Below are 22,465 nucleotides of genomic sequence, written 5' to 3' on the forward strand. Positions count from 1 at the left end.
ACACTCGTCGTTCTTTGTTTGTAATGTACTTAGAAATATGTTGAAACTTTCTGAAACTTAAAGTCAAAGAAATGGCATTTTCAACATAAACAGCACGTGGTCTATACCCTCGCGGGGGGTTCAGACAACATCGTCCCTAAAAGGGAAAACAGCCAGCCATCCCAAGAGCTTGGTTCGACTGGTTGAACCAAATAACAGGAATGACTGTCAGTTCTCGTAGATAAAACTGCAAAACGTATTCAGCGACATCACATCTCGAACTTCGGACCCCATCTCGTCATTAAATCAAAGGTTTTTAAACATATTAGCCTGAGGTTCCCAACGCTCTGGATGAAAACACAAATTACTTATTTGACAGAAGTTTTAAAGAACACTTACTCTGAAATACTTTGATTTCATTTCGCTTGGTTTTCAGAGAAGTGGAAAACTAACACAGGGTAGCCATTTTTACTGCAATAAAATATCACTGAAAATAGTTTCTGTCCGATGTCTAGGGAATATTTATACTCATCTTGGGGCGCCGCCAAGACAGTCTCGAATATCCCCGTTTGTCAACCACTGCACAAGACGACATCCGGCCCAGGAAGTCAGTTATCTTCTATAGCTGCTGCTCTCGTGTTTAGTGACGTTCACGTCTACAGAACTGGTTAGAGCTTCAAGCTATTTTTTTCGCTTACACAAAACGTAATTCGAAAAAACGAACAATAAGCTCACTCGGAGATCATACACAAGACACTGGAGCCGAGCCAAATCCGGAAAGTTCCCGAGTATAATCATGTAACGAGTTAATAAGAGTAACAGTTGTTGCTCGAATTTTTGTGTATTTTAAAAGGTATAGTGTTCGCGATTGATTAATATATATTTTATTATTACTTTCCGTTTTAACTATCACGAGGATTATTTTACAGCGTCAGCTGTGTATACGGATTGAGGAATTAACCCCGCCCAGCCTTTACAGATATTTTTGGAATTACGACCGAAATATCATTAACTAAGTTCTAATATTTATAAGAAAGAAATAATATAAATTAGATATATACATTACTGGGTTAGGTTTTAGATGTGATCTATGTAGGTAGCTTGTACTGGATTAGGCTGTAGTTACGATCTATGTAGGTAGCTTGTACTGGGTTTTAGGCTCTAAGTTATGATTTTTGTCGGTAGCTTGTACTGGGGTTAGGCTCTAGTTGTGCTCAATGTAGCTTACTTAAAAAATTAAAAAATGGTGTGTTTATCCAATATATTACGTTAGCTGTGCGTTTTGTACTCGTATGTCACTGCATACAACTATTGTACCATACAGTGTTGAAAGTAGTAGGTTTCGACTAACAGATTTAGTGAGTACGTTAAGCCGAGAGTTGAGACACACTTCGCTGTTTCTTGTTCAAATACTTCCATTAGAAACAAATTTTACTTGTTTCTACCATATTCACATTTGAAGTTCGTGACTTTTAAAGAATATAACATATCCGCCTACTGCTATAAAATGTAAAGACAGCTAATTTAATGCCACGGACGCAAGGCTAAGACAGGTAGGTCTTGTTCATTTGATTCATTACATGATATGTTTCGAAATTCCCTCACAGTTTGAACGTTTGAAGCACAGATTTCTACTATACGTAATACAATGACAATGGTTTTAAGCGTTTTTTGTACATGAGGTGGTTGAGGGTTAGATTCCGTTAGAGTGCAAGAAAATTACTTCTGTAAACTAGCTCTTCTGGCTTTGAAGATAAAGAAATATCCTATTTATTTGAGAAACACTCACTCCACGATTACACTAAAAATCATAACATCACTGGCGGAGGAATATAGTACAATAGTTAGGTGTAATTTTTTTAAAATCTGCATTAATTGTTAGATGTAATATTTTAACAAACAATTTATCAGCGCTATTTCCTGTAAAATAAAACATTAATTACACTACAATAGTTTTATTGCGAGTTTCACCAGTCATCTTCGAAATGTTTACAATACTTGGTGGTTATGTTGTTCTCGTGGTCACGTGATCTTTTGACGCTCATATACAATTTCAGATTTCTTTTCTTTCCCTCCGAAACTGAAGAGAGGATCTGGTTTTTTTCTGATTGGCCAGATCCTCTGATGTGGGCTGCAGTTTCGCCACTGCAGATGGAACAGCCAATCAAGGAAAGCATTAGGCATCTACGTCGCAGGTTCTCTTTTCAATCAATCTTATCTTTGGTGAGAAAGAAATACATAACATATATATATAATCATTAAACACTTGGTCTAATATATAATGTGGAATAATGACTTAGTTTATAGACTTTTGGTGATTGAAAGGGGCCTAACAACTTCCCTTGTTTACGTTCTAGTTTCCTTGAATAACTACTTTTGTAGAACAGTGTGCAGGACGCGCTGTCCAATACCGTTGGTGAGGAACGTATAGAATGAAACAAAACAAGTGCGTGGACAAAACAAGGATCGTCACGTAGGACTAGACTCCATACTACGGTGACAAAACAAGGATCGTCACGTAGGACTAGACTCCATACTACGGTGACAAAACAAGGATCGTCACGTAGGACTAGACTCCATACTACGGTGACAAAACAAGGATCGTCACGTAGGACTAGACTCCATACTACGGTGACAAAACAAGGATCGTCACGTAGGACTAGACTCCATACTACGGTGACAAAAGGATCGTCACGTAGGACTAGACTCCATACTACGGTGACAAAAGGATCGTCACGTAGGACTAGACTCCATACTACGGTGACAAAAGGATCGTCACGTAGGACTAGACTCCATACTACGGTGTTTTCTCACTCGACACATACATTTTTGTTTTTAGTATTTTAAGAACGTAAAGTATCGATGACATTTCTTCTTCTAAATGATTTGAAAGTCAAATTGTTTAAGATATTGTAAACATGAAACCCAATTTATCATTCGGTTCACTACTTCTCATATAAGTAATACCGGTTTCAGAGAATCCCACCCTTCACCACGATGATCCAGGACCAAGTTTATTATAGTTGTGGAAAGTAGGTATTTTATGCCTAGTGTTTGTAATTGTCTTTTACTCACCACAGTGATCTGTGAGAACTGGTGAATCGAACGACAGGTTTCTCTTTATGGTTTTGTTCGATATATACCTCTGGTGTTGAGAGTATGTGTACACTTACAAATGAGCAAACACAGCAGAAGCAAGAATTCGCGCACACCTTAGTGTCGAGCCAGGTAAAGTTCATGCTATAATAATAGTTTGTAATAATAAACCAATATTCAGTCGCTTACTCGCCTTATGGATGTATTACAAATCTTTGACTCGAGGCACTTCAAAAAAGAAAATCCATTTCAAGGCCCCGCGAATTTATATTCACTGCAACGTTTCAAACAATTTTCCAATGATATGAAAGGACAAGGCAACCAGTCAACAGCATCCACTGCCAACTCTTGAGCCACACCTGTCTAACCGTTCAACGATTTACCTTCAAGTAATCGAATACGATCCGCCACAGGGTTTACACTAAATCTGTTTTCTGACTGAGTGTAGTGGAAAAAGATGGTGAATACCATAAAGTGGGTGAAACAAACTTTAATACAAAACAATGGGTGTGTTGCTTTTACTGAAAGATTTATTGGAGGTGAAAACATATTACAGACTAAGAAGGGAGTATTTTTTGTAATACACACGTAGTACCATAGGTGAATTGCCATAGACAATAGGTAACAAGGGGGAAAACAACATACCCACTTTCCTAACTTCTATTGTTAACACAACACACTTTTGTACCCACGGAAAGCTTGAAAACGTATTAAATAAACCTAGGCAGTTAAATAAAAGTTAGAAAACACCTAGTACAGTTGAACACTATATCGTACCCATGACCTCAAAATACAGAATTTTGTTATAATAATAATAAATGGTGTGTAATATTTCATTATGCAGATTTTAAACTTATGACAAAATCGAGCCGATTATTATCAGTATGGTGATGTAATTATGTGGATATGGAAAAATGAGAAATACTTAGGTAGGGAACAGATAAAACAGATTAATTCCTGTTTATTGATAAATCATTACGTAGATAAAAGCTATAGGAACATTTTTAAAATATTTAATAACAGCCACAAAAAATATTTACTGTGAATGGATCACCGATATCTAGGTCAATAATGAGGAGAAACATTTGAGTCTTTCTAATTACTCCCACATGCTTTTGTAATTTCACATGAAACATGTTTACCTGTCTGCACCTTAATGATATAATATACATGCCACCAGTGTTACAAACCTTCGTTACATCTAGGGTTATAAATACCAGAAAGGAAGTCCGGATTTTCTGAATATTTCGTTCAACAACCACACAAAGACGTGCAAATAGGAAGATGTAAATAAGTTTTAATAAACATAAGACACGTTACTGTAATTTCCACAAAAAGTGTACAAGGTAGGTCCACCATATAACGGAGGGGTACAAAATGGACGTAAAATGTGATGCACAATTAAGACAATTTTTATTAATATCGGTATGTTGTCAGTGTTGACTTTACTACCTTAACATTTATTTTCAAACTGACCCATTCATCCAAGATAACATTCCCGACTTTAAGTTTCACGTTGAACCGGTAACATTAGACTGGCTTAAAGCAACTAGCGCTGGCCAGCCACGAACTAGTGATTCTCATTTAAAAATAGAGGTCGTATTTTTGAATTATAAGTACAGTCAAACATCGATATAAGGCGCTAGTTGGGGTCCAAAAAATTCGACCGCGTTGTATCTGATTGCGCCTTATACCGATTTGATTATATTTTTTTTTTACCCTCGGGGTGAGCGATAATGCAAAATTTACGCGTTTAGTAGTGAAATAAAGAAAAACAAACAAAACTACTTACACCAATGATATAGCATTTTTTTATTTATTTTTATTTATTAAACTCAATTTTAAGACTGAAATTAAATGTAAAAAGCAGAATTCTAAAGAAATTTATCGAATTCATTACTTTGATGGGGGCTGATATTCTAAAAGTAGTTCCGTCAGAGCAATCATGTGATCGTTTTTACGATTAGACGCTGATTTAAATTAGTTCAATTTTAAAAGTTAATACATATAGTAATTAATTTTGATAATTATTTACTAATTATTAAAATCTAAGTACAAACTGAAGTCAAATAATTACCAGATAAAAAAATGTCATGGCAAAGTTTAAAATACGAATTCAGTACTGAAACAAAAACGGATTTTTCAAAAAATTTAATAACAATAAAATATAGTAAGCACATAAAACAAGTTGAAATGCACAAATTTATAGTTACTCAGTAGTCTTCTTTCTTTCAAAAGCCTCCAAAAGTGTCTATTGTCTTCCTCCTTGGTTCCGCATCCTCTTCGCAGTTCTCATTAGGTCCTGGATCTGTAGTATCTTGCAAATTCCTAGATTGTGGTGTTCTGCCCAATATAGAAGTTGTTCTGTGTACTGTACTGCCTGAGTTGAGGTGATGCAATTCCTGAGTTCTTCTGGAATGGGGTCATCTTCTTCTTCTTCATCTGGAGTGGTAAAATCTGTGGGTGCTGCCGCTGGGTTCTCTATTGCTTTCTGGATCTCTTCATCTGTGAGGGATGGCTGGGTAACTGGTGCTACTTCGTCAATCTCGGCCCACTGCTTCACAAGGGTTGTCAAGGGGAGTCCATCCTGGTAGTCTACAAACTTCCTTTCTGCCTCTGCTACTTCTTCTGCTGTAAATCCATGGAAAATGTCATCTTTTTCTTCTATTGGTTCTGGTTGTGGTTCTGGTGCTGCTTCTTTGAGTCCTTTATTCCAACAATTGATGATGGTGCTCTGGCTTATCTTGTTCCATGCTATGCTGCTCATGTAAATGGCGTCCTTGATGGTCATCTTCTTCAAGAACTCTGGTACGTTGCTGATATCATCGACTATGGCCTTGACCAGTTGAGCTCTGTATTCTCTCTTGAAGCTGGCGATGATCCCTTGGTCAAGTGGTTGAATCTTGCTGGTGGTGTTTTTGGGTAAGTAGAGTACGGTAATCTTTCCATCTCTGTTGGTGAGGTTCTCTGCCGGCGGGTGTGCTGGGCAATTATCCAATAGTAGTACGGCCTTCTCTTCTTTCTTCTGTGTTCTGAGGTGCTTCCTGACCGCTGGGACGAATTCCTGATGAAACCATTCTTCAAAGATTGTTGCTGTGATCCATGCGTTTTTGCTGCTGTTGTAGTCAAGTGGTAGTGTCTTCATGTTGAGGTGATGGAAACATCTTGGTTGTCGAAACTTGCCAATGAGTAGTGGTCGAATCTTGTGGGTGCCGCTCTAGTTACAGGTGAAAAGTAAATTATTACATGCAGGCCGGGGTTTGATCACAATATGCGGCGTGAAAACCATACAAAAAGATTGAAGTGGATTTGGTTTTTGATTTTTGATCACATTAACCGGCTGATTACATTAAGCAGTGGTAATATTAAGCGGCGGCCTCTGTAGAAACCCCAAAAAATTTGGGGCCTAAGACCCCATCGCGCCCAACTGATTATCGTGCTTTATCGATGCGTTTTATATCGATGTTTACCTGTATTAGTTACGTGGTTAGTAGTAGTTGTTCTTACGACTAGCCACATGATTAGTACTAAATAGGGTTAGTCTAACGATACCACCTGACTTGCTACTGAAGAACACTGACGTAATTATCTAGGTTGCAAAATATCTTGCACACAGTGATGCATTATATCCCCAACACCCATGAGCAGAACAGGTGCAATCTCATTAGAATAATAGAGTTACGTGAAAATTGCGCATACCTAGAATAAATGAAAATATTTGATAAACATCTATGTTGAAATGACAAGCAAGAAAACTAATGGTGTATCGACGTATTACAACACTCTGAAAATGATGTATCCAACTTACAAATGTATGTATGTCTCTGAATCCATTTATCAAAAATAAACAGTTTACTATTAATGTGTGTAAAATACGCCTGGGGGCCGGGCTTTCTTAATCTAACGAAGAAAAAATCTTATATCAGTTTACCAGGTGAGCTAGATCAGTGTACTGCGTCATTTTATCACAAAGAAAAAACTCGTTAGAACACAAAATTAATAGCCAAAGGCTGATATCTCTACACATTAAGAAAACAAAAAACAACAACAATGTAACAGTACAACTTCATTATATTCTACGTATTCTAAAGAGTATATGATATCCTTTGTTAAACACTTTCCTCTCGTATTTGACGAGTTAACTAATCCCAAGTCTCTAACTCTGACATTTTACACTTCCTTTTTATTCCCGTTTATCTCCTTAGAAGAACGGTTAGTCGACTAAAGAAAAAACTCGTTAGAACACAAAATTAATAGCCAAAGGCTGATATCTCTACACATTAAGAAAACAAAAAACAACAACAATGTAACAGTACAACTTCAGAGATGCCACCTATTTCAAATGACTGAGCGTAATGATTGAAGACAGAGCCCGTTATCATTTGCGGCTACTAGGCCTGACCAATGTCTCAAAGCTGTTTATTATTATATTATTATTATAACTATTATTATTTATTACTGCAATAGATTGCTCATTTATGATTGTTTTGTGTATTTAATAAATAAATTTTAAAAAAATATTTTGAAATTATGTCTTTTATTTTGTTCAGAGTAACAAACACACTGGTAAAACAACATTGAACATGCACAAACAGTAAGCAGAAAAAGCCTTTGTGTAAGAACTAGTTTATATCATGTTTATGACACTTATTGTAATAGTTTTGCAGCCTTTGCTTTCATGGGAAAGTCTCTGGATGGTTGGGAGTTATAACAACATTGTCCATTTGACTGCATACACATCTTGTGTGTTATAATACTGCTCAAAACTGAGGAGCTCAAGTTTGGTCTGAACTTGCTTTTGTTTTTAGTCACTAAACTAAATATCCTTTTACTGTCAGCATTAAAATGGAAGATTGTAAGAATTCCAAGTATAACCCTACACAGAATGTCATACTTCTGGTTGCCATTTCCATCCTTAACTGTAGACAGCTGAACCCAAAACTTGTCAACATTCAACTGAAGGACAGTTTCTGAGAAAGTATCAATTTAATAGTTCAAATATTGCCCTTCCAACTTGTCAATAGTGTCGTGCTCATGTGTATTGACAAGGACAGGATACCTGTCTGTGAAGAAGCATAGAGAAGAGAAATCTTTTGCTGACTTTCAGTTTTGGATCAGCAACCTCTGTGTGAATCTGTCATCGTCCCTGAGTAGAAGAAAAGCAACTAACAGCAGCAACTTAGCATTCACCATCAATGCTAAAGGATTGACTGTCACTCTTGAAACGCACCCACAGCTTCGAGTGCGTGTAGTAGTTATATGTAAATAATATTGTTTCTTTGTTGTTTTTTTTGCTGTTTACTGTTAAGTACAAAGCTGTACAAGTAGCCACGTGCAGGGATTGGGCCCCGCATTTGAATGTTAGAACTTTTAAAAATAAGTAACTGAAACGAAGAAAAGCTACAGTAAATACATGTAATTATTAAGTATGCAAATATATGTGCAGATGTCTCAAATCGCAGTAACGGTCACACCCATGTCACAATATACTGCAGCGTGAAGGAACGAGTTACCGCTTTTTGCTTCGTGCTACAGTAAGCTGAAAAACAGATATTTTGTAAAAGAATTTATTTATTGTTAAGCACAAAATTGCACAATCTGTTATCTACGCTGCGTCCATTGTGGGTTTCGAAACCCGGATTTTAGTGTTATAAGCCTTCAGGCTTACAACCGAGAAAACTTGCAGAATAATTTTTTGCTTGTTTCTGAATTTCGCGCAAAACTACACGAGGGCTATCTGTGCTAGCTGTCCATAATTTAGAAGTGTAAGACTAGAGGGAAGGCAGCTACTCATCACCACCCACCGTCAACTCTTGGGCTACTCTTTTGCCAACGAATAGTGGGATTGACCATCAAATTATAACGCCCCCACGGCTGAAAGGGCGAGCATATTTGGTGCGACAGGGATTCAAACCCGCGACCCTCAGATTACGAGTCGAACGCCTTAAACCACCTGGCCTCTTGCAGAAAAAGAAAAGAAAGTGTTAACACAATAAAAGTAATACGACCAGTTGGGAAGCTCGTGATGTGGGTGCCTCCGTCAGATGACTGGCACGTGAAATGCGCTTCCAAGCTTTCGTATACGCAAAAACGGTAACGTTAATATTCCAACTTGGAGAAAACCCCAAAGTTCAGTGTTTGTTCCTCTCCACGGTGACTCAGCATTACTTATGGAGACTTATCATAATACAAATCTAGGCAGAGCACAAAGAGCATACTGATGTCGTTATAAAGCTACTGAAGAGGGCGCTTGTACTTTGCCCATTACAAGGATCGAACCATGAATTTCGCTTTTACAAGTCAACGACGAACTTTAGAATTCGTAGAAAATTGAACATGTTCAAATAAACCAAGTTGAGACGTTACAGAAGTGGGGGCAGTAACGAATCGTTAATATTGTGTTTAATTTACAAAAAAACAAAACCAAAAACTACTGCAGTGCACATTTTTGCAAAGCCGAGTTTAATAGATATGTACTTAATATACGTCAATTCATAGAACTTCACAACAAAAACAAGGACATAAAAGGGGTTAAACAAGTGAAATAAATGCTCTTAAAGCATTAACGAACAGGACAACTGTCAATTAAATGGCTTTTAGCGTTTTATTATAGAGGAAGTTATAATTTATACCGGTATATAATAGTCCAAATAAGGTTGATTAGGTCAAATAAGACACAAAATAAAAAACACGAAAGATTAGCATACTTCACTGTTATTCGAACCCACTTACTAATTACGACGTCATGCTATTATTATTATTATTACACAAAGTGTTAGAATTGTTGGCAAGTAGTGGAAGTTCGCTCATATTTATTGTCTTGTCTCGACTTCCTATCTGTGAGGTGTGACGTAATCATTTACGTCAGCCCAAACTGTGGGTGCCCGAGGAAGATACAGTAAAACAAATTCATCCTAATTTAATATTATTCACAAGTTAGTGACCATTAACTTTTGGAAGAAAGAAACGAATACAACTTGAATTTACTGAAGTATAACAAAACAGCAACCCCACCCTAACCCACCCAGATGGGTGAGGAGTTGGAAAAGTTTGATCTGCGTTTTGATAGTTCTTTCGGATATTTTTCCAAGCAGAAAAGATGTGGAAAATATGATGGCTGGTGACACACAGCAAGGAACAACAGGATACTGTAATCACTTTACACCTAAGGTTCACTGTGTTTAACTAAGCATTTCACATATGTAGATTCAACCTTGACCAGTGGGCCGTGTGCAACGAGGGAGGGGGTTGACAAGACCGGATGACCCTGTGAATTAGAATACATTAGGCCTTGTAGGTGTTCCATTTATCTAAAGAAAGAAGTTCTCGCCAATGGTCCGTTGCCAAGACGGTATATAGTGTTATGTAGACAACTTTAAACGACGTGGACTTGGAACCATGAACACCAAATAAATTTCACTCGACTAGCTAAACGTATACACGACACTGGGTCATTCTTATAGTCTTTATAAACCTCAACAAACCCAAAAGAGTAAACATGTATACAGATATAGCTTTGTTTTTATGTATCAAGTGTGGGGAACACTTTGGTAAAGTTCCGATACCATCGATTTGTAAAGTCACTATGGATTCCAGTTTAATCCAATAAAGAATCCAAAACATTATATAATTACTATTATTTGCTTTGTAGTAAGTGATTCTCAACTGGAAAAATGTCGACAGGATAGAATCCGTCGTTTTAAAAACGTTTTTCGAGACCATTTGTGCCTCAAATTGCTCGTGATGATCCATCACCTTCTGAGTTAAAGGTTCCGTCGTAACATACAAAGAAGACAAATATTCATTAATATTTCAATTAACCATATTCATGACAGCTGGAGCCCTCTGTATTTTACACAGACAATGACCGACTTCACTCATTACAGCTGGAGCCCTCTGTATTTTACTTGGAACATGACTGACTTCATCCAATCCTTCACACTGACTGATATGACAAACAAACTGCCAGTTGTGTATATGTAGACCCCACTAATACTGAATGGTGTTAAGTAGTCAATATGGTTAAAATAATAATTTCCATCATTTGAACGTAGAAGAGTTATTGTTGTAGTTGACGTATCGTATAAACGCACGTGGAAGTAATAATATCTTATGTTAACTAACCTCGTCCGTATTCGATTGCAAACTCCAAAAACTGTATTAAACCAGAGCCAAACTTGGCAGATAGAATCTGAGTGGAGGTCCTTTATCTCTATGGTGTAGCCGCCCCTACCAAGGGGAGCTGAAATGCCTCTGGAAGGTCACCCAAGCATGATAGGTGAAGATTAGCGTTTGTGATGTTGCTTAGCACGAATCTGACATCGGATTTTATGTTAACCCCCGCATCTCACTAGCGGGACCAAACTTAGCACGTGCCCAGATACCATGTGCGAATGTCTTAGCTCTTTTCTTCCTTCCTGGGGGTTCGAAAGGAACTGAAACGAAACGAACAGGTCACCTAAACATGGTAAGGTCAAGGAACAAGCTTAAAGGGTTGTTGAACTCGCAGCCGGCATCGTATTTTGTGTTTCTGACCCTCCTCGTGACATTTTGGGTGTCATTTCTGGATTTATGTTCATACCTACACAGAGAACAAACTTGGTACAAGTTCTCAAGACCCACGAGTGTCCTACCGTTTCTATCAGGTGCTGATCTCCATTGGGTTAGCGACAGAAATAATTGAAGGACAACAGATAAGCTTGATTAATACATCCGGGGCTATGTGTATCACGAGATGCGGTTCTGAACCCTACATCAGAGCACGATGCTAGTTAAATAAAGGCCGAGATGTCAACGTTCTGGAACACAAAACATGACTGTTGTCGTGCATCATTATATTTTTCTCGGTATTCAGATGTTTCATAACACTTTACGCTTTTAGCTCTTTTATTTACAAAATCTCACACTAAAATACACTTTCTTTTTTTGGTCGTCACTGGATTTATGGCGCAAAGAACCAGGGGCAGGGACAGCACCTAGCGAGAAGGACGACAACTGTCCACCCAAAATAAACCTTTTGATCGCATGACCTCAATCAGGACCCGACATTACATTTGTTAATATGTTTAACACTTTGAGTTCCATTTAAGTGAATTATGAGTTACTGCAAAACATGTTTTACCTTCACAGTGACACATATCGCTATCAGCTACGTCTTCTAATGAGATAAGTTGCCCCCTTCCACTTGAGATAAATGATAACAGTTATACCACTCCACAACAACAACTAGAAGCCCCGGAAATGCCAGGTAACTCCACCCTAACTATGATTGAGTGTTTTTTAAAACAGCCCAAGTACCAAGGTTCCACATTCTTATCTAAGACATCTAATTTTTTATTATTATTATTCTACAAGATAAAATGGCGGCAGAAGGCAAACTGCTTACTTATCTATATAAGTAATACGGTCGCGTTTGTGTGTTTGGAGCTCTTCTTACAAATTTCTTGATCAAACGTTACAAATCTCATATCGTTAGATAATAGGGCTTGTCGGAAAAGTTCGGATTGTATATTGGACTTACAATTCGAATCACCTTTCCTGTTTTTAACTCTTCAACATGAGTATGATACATGATGGCACAAAGTCGTTGTTATCACATGACGAGTGGCTACGATTTTAACTTCAATTCTTCCACTTACAAGGTATTTCACAGAAACATTTAAACCGCGTGTAATTTCCTTTAAAATGCCTTAAATACACTAAATACAGTTTCTACGATCTTTCACGACTTATTGAGGTCTAAAATACGCCCGTGTAGTTTGTTCAAACCCACATGTTTATTATTTTCTGAACATGCATTCAGACGTTTCTGTATAATCAGCAAAATTTCCCTTTGTTAGAACTTTAATTTTCAATAACTTAGATTCGGTTTGTTTCGTTGACTACTATACACACTTCTTAGATACTTTTCTCTTTAGTGCGGTTTCAGTCTTCATTTTTGAGGGTTTCCTTTTCTGAATTTATAAAATCCTGTCAAAGTGGAGCCTCTTAACAGGTTCATACTTAGTACACTATTACAAATACCATTACTTTATTGTTTATGTGCAGTTTTATTAAATAATGTTGCATCTAAGGTGTTTTTTTTCGACAGACCAGGATATATGGATCTAAAACATAATGCCTGTAATAAATCATAGCGTAAATGGCGTGCGTGAAGATGATAGAATAGAGAAAATTTTAAGCTGAGGGCATTAAAACCTGCAAATGTTTTAAGTGTCGCAACTAGCTGTATGTTATTCCTCGTTATTTTTAGAAGAAAAACAAAGTTTTTTAATGTAGTTCGAATGAAAATTAATAGTATGAAATCAGTAATTATTAAAATAAAATAATTTTATTACAATGAAGAAGATACTTCTGTGAGGGCGTTAGATGGCTCAACACAGTAGACATTTATCAATTAGAAAATAAACAGTTATCTGGCCTTGTACGTCATTCACGCTAATGTCTCATACAACAGTGTAAGAAAAAGCAAATAACTAAACATTTCGATCTTAACAACCATAAACCTAATTCTGGTGTGTAATGGCTTGAATAAATTGGTAAAAACACAGTTCACTAATTTAATCACGTTCACACCAAACGATTGTTTGTTTATTTTTTGAAGTTCTCGCAAAACTACACGAGGGCTATCTGCGCTAGCCGCCCCTAATTTAGCAGTTTAAAGCTAGAGGAAAGGCAGCTAGTCATCACCACCCACTACCAACTCTTGAGCTATTCTTTTACCAGTAAATAGTGGGATTTATTGCCACATTATAACGCCCCCAGGGCTGAAAGGGCGAGCATGTTTGGTGTGATGGAATTGGAACCCGCGACTCTTAGATTACGAGTCGAGTGCCTTAACCACCTTGCCAAAGATATCAAAAGAATCGGTGTTTAAGCAACGTGACATAAACAACGCATCATCTGGCCTGACGGGCTCTGGTGCCTCATGGCCATTGGAAATAACAGATCAAGTGTTACTGACACATTCTTTATCGCTTTAACTGTCCTTAAAATTCTTGAAATAATTGAACTAATGTAAAATTTAGTAAAAGAGGTTTTAGTTAACCCTGTTCATACAATGTACAAAGTGCCATTCAACATGGTACCAAGTACTTGATATGAAACTTAACCTGTGATTTTACTATACATTGGTGATTTAGTGACAGTTTGTGGTAGAACAGAGTAAATAACATATACAGGGATACTGAAAAACCGTAGATGTATCTCAAGAGGTTCTAGATTATGTAAATACATTATACAGTTTATATGATGAATAAAAGTGTCTTCACTCTTCACGTGAACATTACTATGAATTCCAAGTTCTCAAAGCTCGACTGACATCAAATTCATAGACACACCTAATGTTTGTAACATAACAAACATTTTATTCAAACCTCATCACATTCTGTCCAGATACACAGAGAAAATTTAATATTCACTGGTCAATATTTCTTCACCATGGGGTTCGTCCAATGGATCAAACCCATGCACACAGGGTTAAGGCTTCAAACAGTTGAAAGTGTTTATCTTCTGTAACATCCTGAAATATTGCCAGTTTTACCAAAATAAAGCCCCACAAAAAAACAACCACAAGCACAAGTTCTTTACACAGCTTTTGAATAACATTTCTAACAACCAATTACCACTACAACTATGAAATCTAGAAATTCTCTCACACTACTTCTGGAACAGTCTTCTCTGCCACCATAAGCAAGAGTATTTCACATCCAAGACTCCTCTCAAAAGGAAGCTCCCACCTGAACAATCTTTAAAAGCACCAAAAAAGTGGAACTAAGGAACAATGTTTGACATGGTTTTAGAAACCTTAATAACTTGTTTTTGTTATATATTTTTTAAGAGAAGGTCCCTACTTTTGTTTCTGATAGGGGCTTCCTGTTTGATAGCTACAAACCCATTCATCCAAACTCACAGCACCCATAAGCATAAATAAAACTTCAAAAACATAGTATTTCATATCTATATATTAATCATAAAAACACTGAAAAAAACCAAACTACCAATGTATTACATGATGTCCACATTATCATATAACCCCCCCCCCCCCCATGTTTAAATATTTTAGCAGAGAAAGGGATGGACTAATTACAGGTGGGTGGAAAATTAGATTGTCGACTAAAAGTTTTCCTAATTTAAAAAAAGGTTAGTAGTATGGTTCCAAAAGTGATTAAAGTATTTCTTTGAGTATTACTGTCTCCACAGGCTTCAGATGCTTTTAAAATACTGAAAACCTGGTGTAGATCTGGAGTATAAGCTCAGCCTCTAAATGTTTAGATATTTTTTTTCAAATATAAATATTTATTCTTGTTACAAATTAACAATCCAAATACATCAAACACATACTCTGAAGAGTTACATATATGAAGAAATACATTTTTATCAAAATTTATTTATCTATAGTATACATGATTTTAATTGTATTTAAATTTTTAGAATTAACTCCCCCTCCTCACTGTAACTTTAAAGACAGTCACTTTAGTCAGACATGAGGCAAACACAGGAAACACTCCTCAATAAGAAGGATTGATACAATTATATTTCAGAATATTTTCCACTTACTATATGTTTCAATATTTTGAAGTATAAGGTGGTTCACTTTGAGTTCTGCTTAGAGAAAATGTTAGCTAGTGAGATAATTCAAGAACAATAATCCAAACCTTTGCCCATATGTATAACTGTGATAAAAAAAATTCTGTAATGGGTTCTTGGATCTGTCTGTAGTTAAGTTTTGGTTTCACCATTATAAGAAAGTAACTGACCTGTTGGCAAATAAATATACCGAGTGATAGAGATTTTGAAAAATACTAGCACTGTAGAAGGCTTACAAATTTTTATATTTTATCTAAGTTCCAAAACAGAAGTGATACAATTGTGGTAAATAAAAATGTTACAGTTTTGATAAACTAACCATGAAAGTCTGTTGTAAATGTGGAATAACAAGACTGGAAGCAAAATTTGTGATATTATGATAAAAAATGATACACCTAAAAGTCATATCTATACATGTTCATAAGGCAAAATCATTTCTGTTTTTGTTAAAGGCACATCTTCTGATTATTCCATTTTAATGTTTATGTGAGAGGTTGCATTACAGGCATGTTGGTTGTTTGAATATCCCATGAGGGACCTCAGTGAACTGAAGCCTTTAACATTATGTTCCAGGATTCTAAGACCCCCTAAGTATAACAAACACACACACACACATCTCCAGCTTTTATCATTTTCTTCTTTTTTTTCTCCTGGTGAGATTAGACATCTTTTTACGGCCATTCTGGAACATACCTTTGAAATCATTTATATTTTTTTACAAACTCCAAGAGAAGGGTTTAGAGTCTCTAAAAAAGAACTGGTGGCATAAAAGGGTTGACATGGGGCCATGTTATGGGAATTTCTCATTTAAAATCATATTTACTCAGAACAAAGTATGAAGTTTTGGAAAACCTTGGTTAGAGAAACTTGCAAGCAACCAGTAAAATATGTATTAACTACAGAAATTCCTGTTCAAATCTTACTACTCTGCCTTTAATTGACAAATTACAAAGTTAAAATTTTCACAATTTCTTTTATATTCTCAATCTAGGTACTTCCTAGAATTTTAAAATATCATTAATAATTATTCAACTGGTCATAAGAAGCTGTTTTAACTCAAACATTTACTGTAACGTAAATACTTACCCTTCTCTGGTATAAAACCCAAAAGATGCTGGAAGAGATGGAAGCTGGCTGCACATCACGCGGCGAAGTTGTGATGCTGGTATTTTACTTGGGTTTTCATCCAAAATTACTGCCCCGAGGTTCAGCTGCCTGACTTCAGACGTGCAAGAAAAACTTTTCGATAAATTTCGTTTTTCTACTAGATTTACCCCAGATACAATTTTTCCATTGTCGGTACACATGGTTATCACAGTATCGCAAATAACTTCTTTTGTAGCACTCGTAGTACCACCATTTGCCGAATTCACCACTCGGCTACTATTGATATTACAGTGATTGGTTATTGTGTGTCCCGCAACAGGCATGCTTCACAATCATTGATTGATGAACTTAGAACTTTCGCAGCTACAAGTAGGAAACTAATTCTTAGAGCTTGAAGTGAGTCTTAGATAATAACTAAATAATTTTTTTAAATAATATGAGTAATAGTGCAGTCATTTACAATTAGGATTTCTAGAACTGTCTGATGCTGTTTCTGTACTAATAACAAAATTACACACACAGTGAGTGGTGTGACACGCTTCGTAGAAACACGATGATCGAGTACGACAAACAGAGTCACCTATCGAGCTTCGCGTGTATAACATTTGACGGAATTATTTGTATTACAACAACCAGGTGTAACAATTGTAAAGGAAACGATCACAAAATCTCATTCGCTCATTTTCATAAAAAAATAAGAAATAAAACAAACCAAAAACTAAAGTGCTACATACCACCATTAAATCCTTTTATCTTAACAATTTTAACTTACTGTATTTAATTTAGAAATTTATCTTACTTTTTCATAACCGGTAAATTGGCATTTCATCTTTAGTTAGACTAACAGTAATATCTCGATTGTCAATAGATTTACCTTTAAACTGATTTTATTATGACATATTAGGTTACAAAATGATAAAATTGTGTGAAGATATAAACTTTTAAAAATTAAGAAAACGAAAAGCGGTCTTCGACACAATGTGGTCGAAGTTATTATGAGTAATTTTATGTAAGATTTAACGTAAAGCTAAATTATTCGGGTTTGAAAAAAAAAGAGTTACCCTAATATTTGTTGTCGAGTAGCTGGTTTATATTTGCAACATCCATGACTAAATGTGACAGAACAAACTTGATTCTTTTACCTGGTGGGCGAGATTGGAACCTGGTGATGTTCAAAATTAGTTCTAGACTTTCAGTACACATTCTCAAACAGCCTACTTGTTGCAAGTGAAACAAATATGGACTTACTAAGTCTCCGGTGAAAATGTGACTGGAAAATAGTCGATTTGTAAGCTTTCAACGACAACTAAATACTCATTTGGGTATAATTAAGACGGCATTAGGTTTATGGCGGTTACTTTAGTCATTAAACTGGCTAGGATATAACAACCATGTCAACAAAAGAATTATTCCAGGTAACATACAAACTGTACGTATTTCCTACAGCTTTTGATCCAAACATTTCCATATCTTTTTTTTTTTTTTTGTATTCAGTAAAATAAAATGCTATAGGAATATATTTTTATTAAAAGTTTCACCATCAAAAATGACAGTGGCTCTGTCGTTTTTAACGTTATACAATACACTAATTGAATTAAAGATGTTTTATTCACTGTTCTTAACCTCATAAAATTAACGAATTTTCATGAAAGAAAAGTTAAAACACGTGTACGTATTCCCCATTTTATTAAAAGAAACAATAAATTTTACGAAGTTGCCAGATGTTCTGTATAATAAATTAAGGTCATTGATGATTATACAAACAGATCAAATTTGTTTTGTCGTGTTTAAAAATGATTCCATTTTGAAAAGTTACTCCACAAAATAACAGAAACAATATGCTAAAAATTAAGTTTTTAAAAAAGGCTTGCAGCTCGAGTTAAAACGTTTTATTTCATGATTTATGAATAGAGTCAATTTCTAAAAACATGTATGGTATAGAAGTAAATAAATAAGTGGTCTGCTAGATACATTAGTTATCTAGAAAATAATTCTCGGAAACGCTTCCATTGGTGTATCGCCCAAAACGGACATCAATGACGTTAATCTAGTGGAAACCCAAGATTACAGTCGATATAGCAAATCCCTTCAAAACCTCACCCTTATCTTGCATAAATGACGCTGGATAAATTTCTCATGATACAGTACGTTACATGACAAGAAACATTACTTTTCTAATTTAAAAAGAAAGAACAATAAACGTCTCATATTAAGATTTATCTTTTACTTTTTTATCCTATTTACACACGTTTTCTGAGTATCATGAGTCATTCTAATTGTAAAAGCAAGTTTAACTTAAAAATAAGAGTATAACTTACCAATTTTGCGAACTAAACGGAGACGTAACTCTTCAGTAAAAGTAGCTCCGAGACTAAAATATCGCAGTACTTGTAACTTGTAGGGGGTTTACTGAGGGCGTTTCTGATCACTTACCATTTCTGTTACGTTCTGTGTACATTTTTTTAATTTTCCTAATTAAAATTGCAGTTTTATGTCTGCCAATTTTTAAACATTCCTTGCATTATACATTTCTCATTAGTTTTGTAACCTACATGCTTAAAATTATATTTAATATGATTTATAAAACCAAAGAGGTTACCACAATTAAAATATGCTAACAATTATATTTATTTTATTAACGTCAATTTAATAACGTGTAATATGCATAGATATAATTTAATAGCTTGAAGTCGTGAAACCCGTGTATACTTTTGTTTTTGAAAACTAGGAATGGTATTAGGCCTAAATTGTAGGGTAGGGTACAATCATTACAGATCTAAGCGATTTAGGCGAATTCTAATGTAAGTTACAATAAACGATTAAATTTAATATATCAGCAATAACACAACAAGCATTAGACACTTACGTCTTGCCAGTAGAAATTGTAAGAATGTCATTATCCAGTAACTTTAAGATACAAAATAAAAATTATTTTTTGTGAACGCGCAACATCTGAAGTGTTTTCTTTTTCCGGCATCATTCGATTCGAGTCTTGATATAAAGTATTAACACACTCCGAGAATACGCCAAAATCTAAACACAGCGTTGTTGTTTCTAAAACCTATTATCTCAGTTCTTATACCTGAAATATGTTCCGGTTGTCACTCTGATTTGACTTTTATCCTAAATAATATAAACTCATCAAACGCTTTCCATGTACGTTTGAGATACTTCAGTCAAATTATTAAACGTCACTGTTTTTACCAATTTCTGGAAATTTTTGTGTTCACCTCGGATTTTTCTCAATAATTTCAGACTACTATTTTCACCAAAATATAAAACAATAATTTCATTAAAAAAAAAGCAACATCAAATTATGTAAGAAAAAGGTAGATATGTGAAATATTATTTTAAAAAAATTCGATGTTCTTCTTCATATAAAGTTACAAAGGAAAATTACTTAGTACCCTTAAATCATATTTCATACCGTATTCAACTGCTTAACACCCAATAGGACTGGGTAGGGTGTGGCTTAGATAGTAGTTTGCCTTGTTTGTTTGTTTTGTTTGTTTTTTAATTTCGCGCAAAGCTACTCGAAGGCTAACTGCGCTAGCCATCCCTAATTTAGCAGTGTAAGACTAGAGGGAAGGCAGCTAGTCATCACCACCCACCGCCAACTCTTGAGCTACTCTTTTACCAACGAATAGTGGGATTGAGCGTCACATTATAACGCCCCCACGGCTGAAAGGGCGAGCAAGTTTGGTGCGACGGGGACTCAAACCCGCGACCCTCAGATTACGAGTAGAACGCTTTAACTCACCTGGCCATGCCAGGCCGGTAGTAATGTGCCTACCTATGATTTCCAAATATCTGTGGTTCGTGTCCTATTGTCATAAAAGAGCGCACTGCACTTTGAATCCGTAGATGTGTTGTAAGAATAACAGACAAATCCCACTATTTAATTAGAATACCCCAGAAATTGGCGATGGGTGCTATTATCTAGCTACTTTTCTCTTGTTTACCTGTTCAAAATTAGGAACTGCTAGCATTGTAGTTTTGTACGATTATCTCATTGACTTCATTTTTGAAATCCATTTTTTATAAATTAATTTTTCTCTTATAACGGTTTTTTTGTTATTGTTGTTATGTTTAAGTCTTTAATGTGAGTTTATTTAATTATTTGAAGATTTTAAGAACTTGAAAGTTTAAAAATGGGAAGCCTGTTCTTGGAACAGGGTTTAATTATTTATCCTTTTCTTATTATCTCGGCAAATACATTTAATTTTTAAACCCTTCAACATACACTATATTTGGAACGTTTCCGAAACTTTCTGCGTGTAGACTTTGTAGCTATGGGAGCAGAAGTCATGTTAGGGTTAGCCCCACTAGCTTCAAGACCTCCATTTTTGTTCGCTAAAGTCCTTATTAAATATCTCTGTGGGGTGTTGATAACTCAAATAATTCAGTTAACGATAGAATATTGTTTATTTTTGATACATACAATATTTTTAATTAAATTTGGTACAATAGTAGACTTGTTTATATGAAAATAAAGCTCTCGGTGTTAGGGATAGTTTTAGGATCTCTGCAAACGTTCGATCAGCGTGTGGGTGTTTTCTTATAGCAAAGCCACATCAGGCCATCTGCTGAGTCCATCGTGGGGAATCGAACCCTTGATTTTAGCATTGTAAATCCGTAGACTTACCGCCGTAATAGCGGAAGACGTTTTAAATAAATTTTGTGTTTGTTTTTGAATTTCGCGCAAAGCTACACAAGGGCTATCAGCGCTAGTCTCCCTCATTTAACAGTGTAAGGGAAGGCAGCTAGTCATTACCACCCATCGCCAACTCTTAAGCTACTGTTTTACCAACGAATAGTGAGATTGACCGCACATTATAACGCCCCCATGGCTGAAAGGGCCAGCATGTTTGGTGCGATGGGGATTAAAACCCGCGACCCCCAGATTACGAGTCGAACACCTTAACCCGCCTGGCCATGACGGGCAATTATGTGTATATTATTTGAAATGTAATTTCTGTGTGTGGATGTTTTTCTTATATCAAAGCCACATCAAACTATCTGCTGAATCCACAAAGGGGAATCGAACTCCTGATTTTAGCGTTGTAAATCCGTAGACTTACCGCTGTATCAGTGGGGGACCGTTCGATCAGAATATGATGTTTACTTTACGCGAAACGTAACATCAATCATTTTGATTTGATTTTACTTACTGTTTATTTGTGGTTAGGCACAACTGCACAGTGGGTTATTTGTGCTCTGCCCACCACGAGTGTCAAAACCCAGTTTTTATCGGTATAAGTCCGTAGACAAGTTACAAACTAATTAAGTATATTTTATTACAATTTACAGTTTTTATAAGAAGGAAGATAAATTTTAGAATAAGTATACAAGTTTTTTTAAAGGTTTTAATATTTAAATTAACATTCAACAATCTAGACGACTGAGAATATCCATGCACATTGTTACAAGTGTCATGGGTTTCTATTTGAAGTCTGCCTTTTTTAAGCATTGAAATATCTCATTTTCAATTTCTCAGCCACAAGCTTCAGTATTAGCTTCTTTAGACTTTTAAAGTGAAGGGTGCATTACACAGAGATGTACGTTGTAAGTTAAACCACCAAAGATAGTAAAATGTTAATTATATATACATATATTAATATATTCTATTGTAGATACAACGATTTGGTCTAAAACCTTCTTCTTCACCACGTGTAATTTCTTACACAAGTCAAGC

The 22,465-nt window shown here is 35.7% G+C and overlaps 1 protein-coding gene across 6 annotated transcripts in view; it reads right to left on the reverse strand.

The window, feature by feature from the left end:
- Positions 1-19,835, reverse strand: part of LOC143257345 (uncharacterized) — a 50,292-nt gene extending 30,457 nt beyond the window's left edge. The window contains exons 1-2 of one of the 6 annotated variants that reach the window (XM_076515868.1): positions 19,637-19,835; positions 16,750-17,133 (exon numbers count right to left, since the gene is read on the reverse strand). In XM_076515868.1, coding sequence (XP_076371983.1) covers positions 16,750-17,093 — 344 coding nt within the window. In that variant the 5' untranslated portion in view covers positions 17,094-17,133; positions 19,637-19,835. Of the gene's footprint in view, positions 1-378; positions 833-16,749; positions 17,333-19,088; positions 19,219-19,636 lie in introns of those variants that run through there. The other 5 variants (XM_076515867.1, XM_076515872.1, XM_076515866.1 and 2 more) reach the window with 5 other exon arrangements.
- Positions 19,836-22,465: the final 2,630 nt, after the last annotated feature.

This window comes from Tachypleus tridentatus, chromosome 7 (assembly GCF_004210375.1).
Source record: "Tachypleus tridentatus isolate NWPU-2018 chromosome 7, ASM421037v1, whole genome shotgun sequence".
Taxonomy (NCBI): domain Eukaryota; kingdom Metazoa; phylum Arthropoda; class Merostomata; order Xiphosura; family Limulidae; genus Tachypleus; species Tachypleus tridentatus.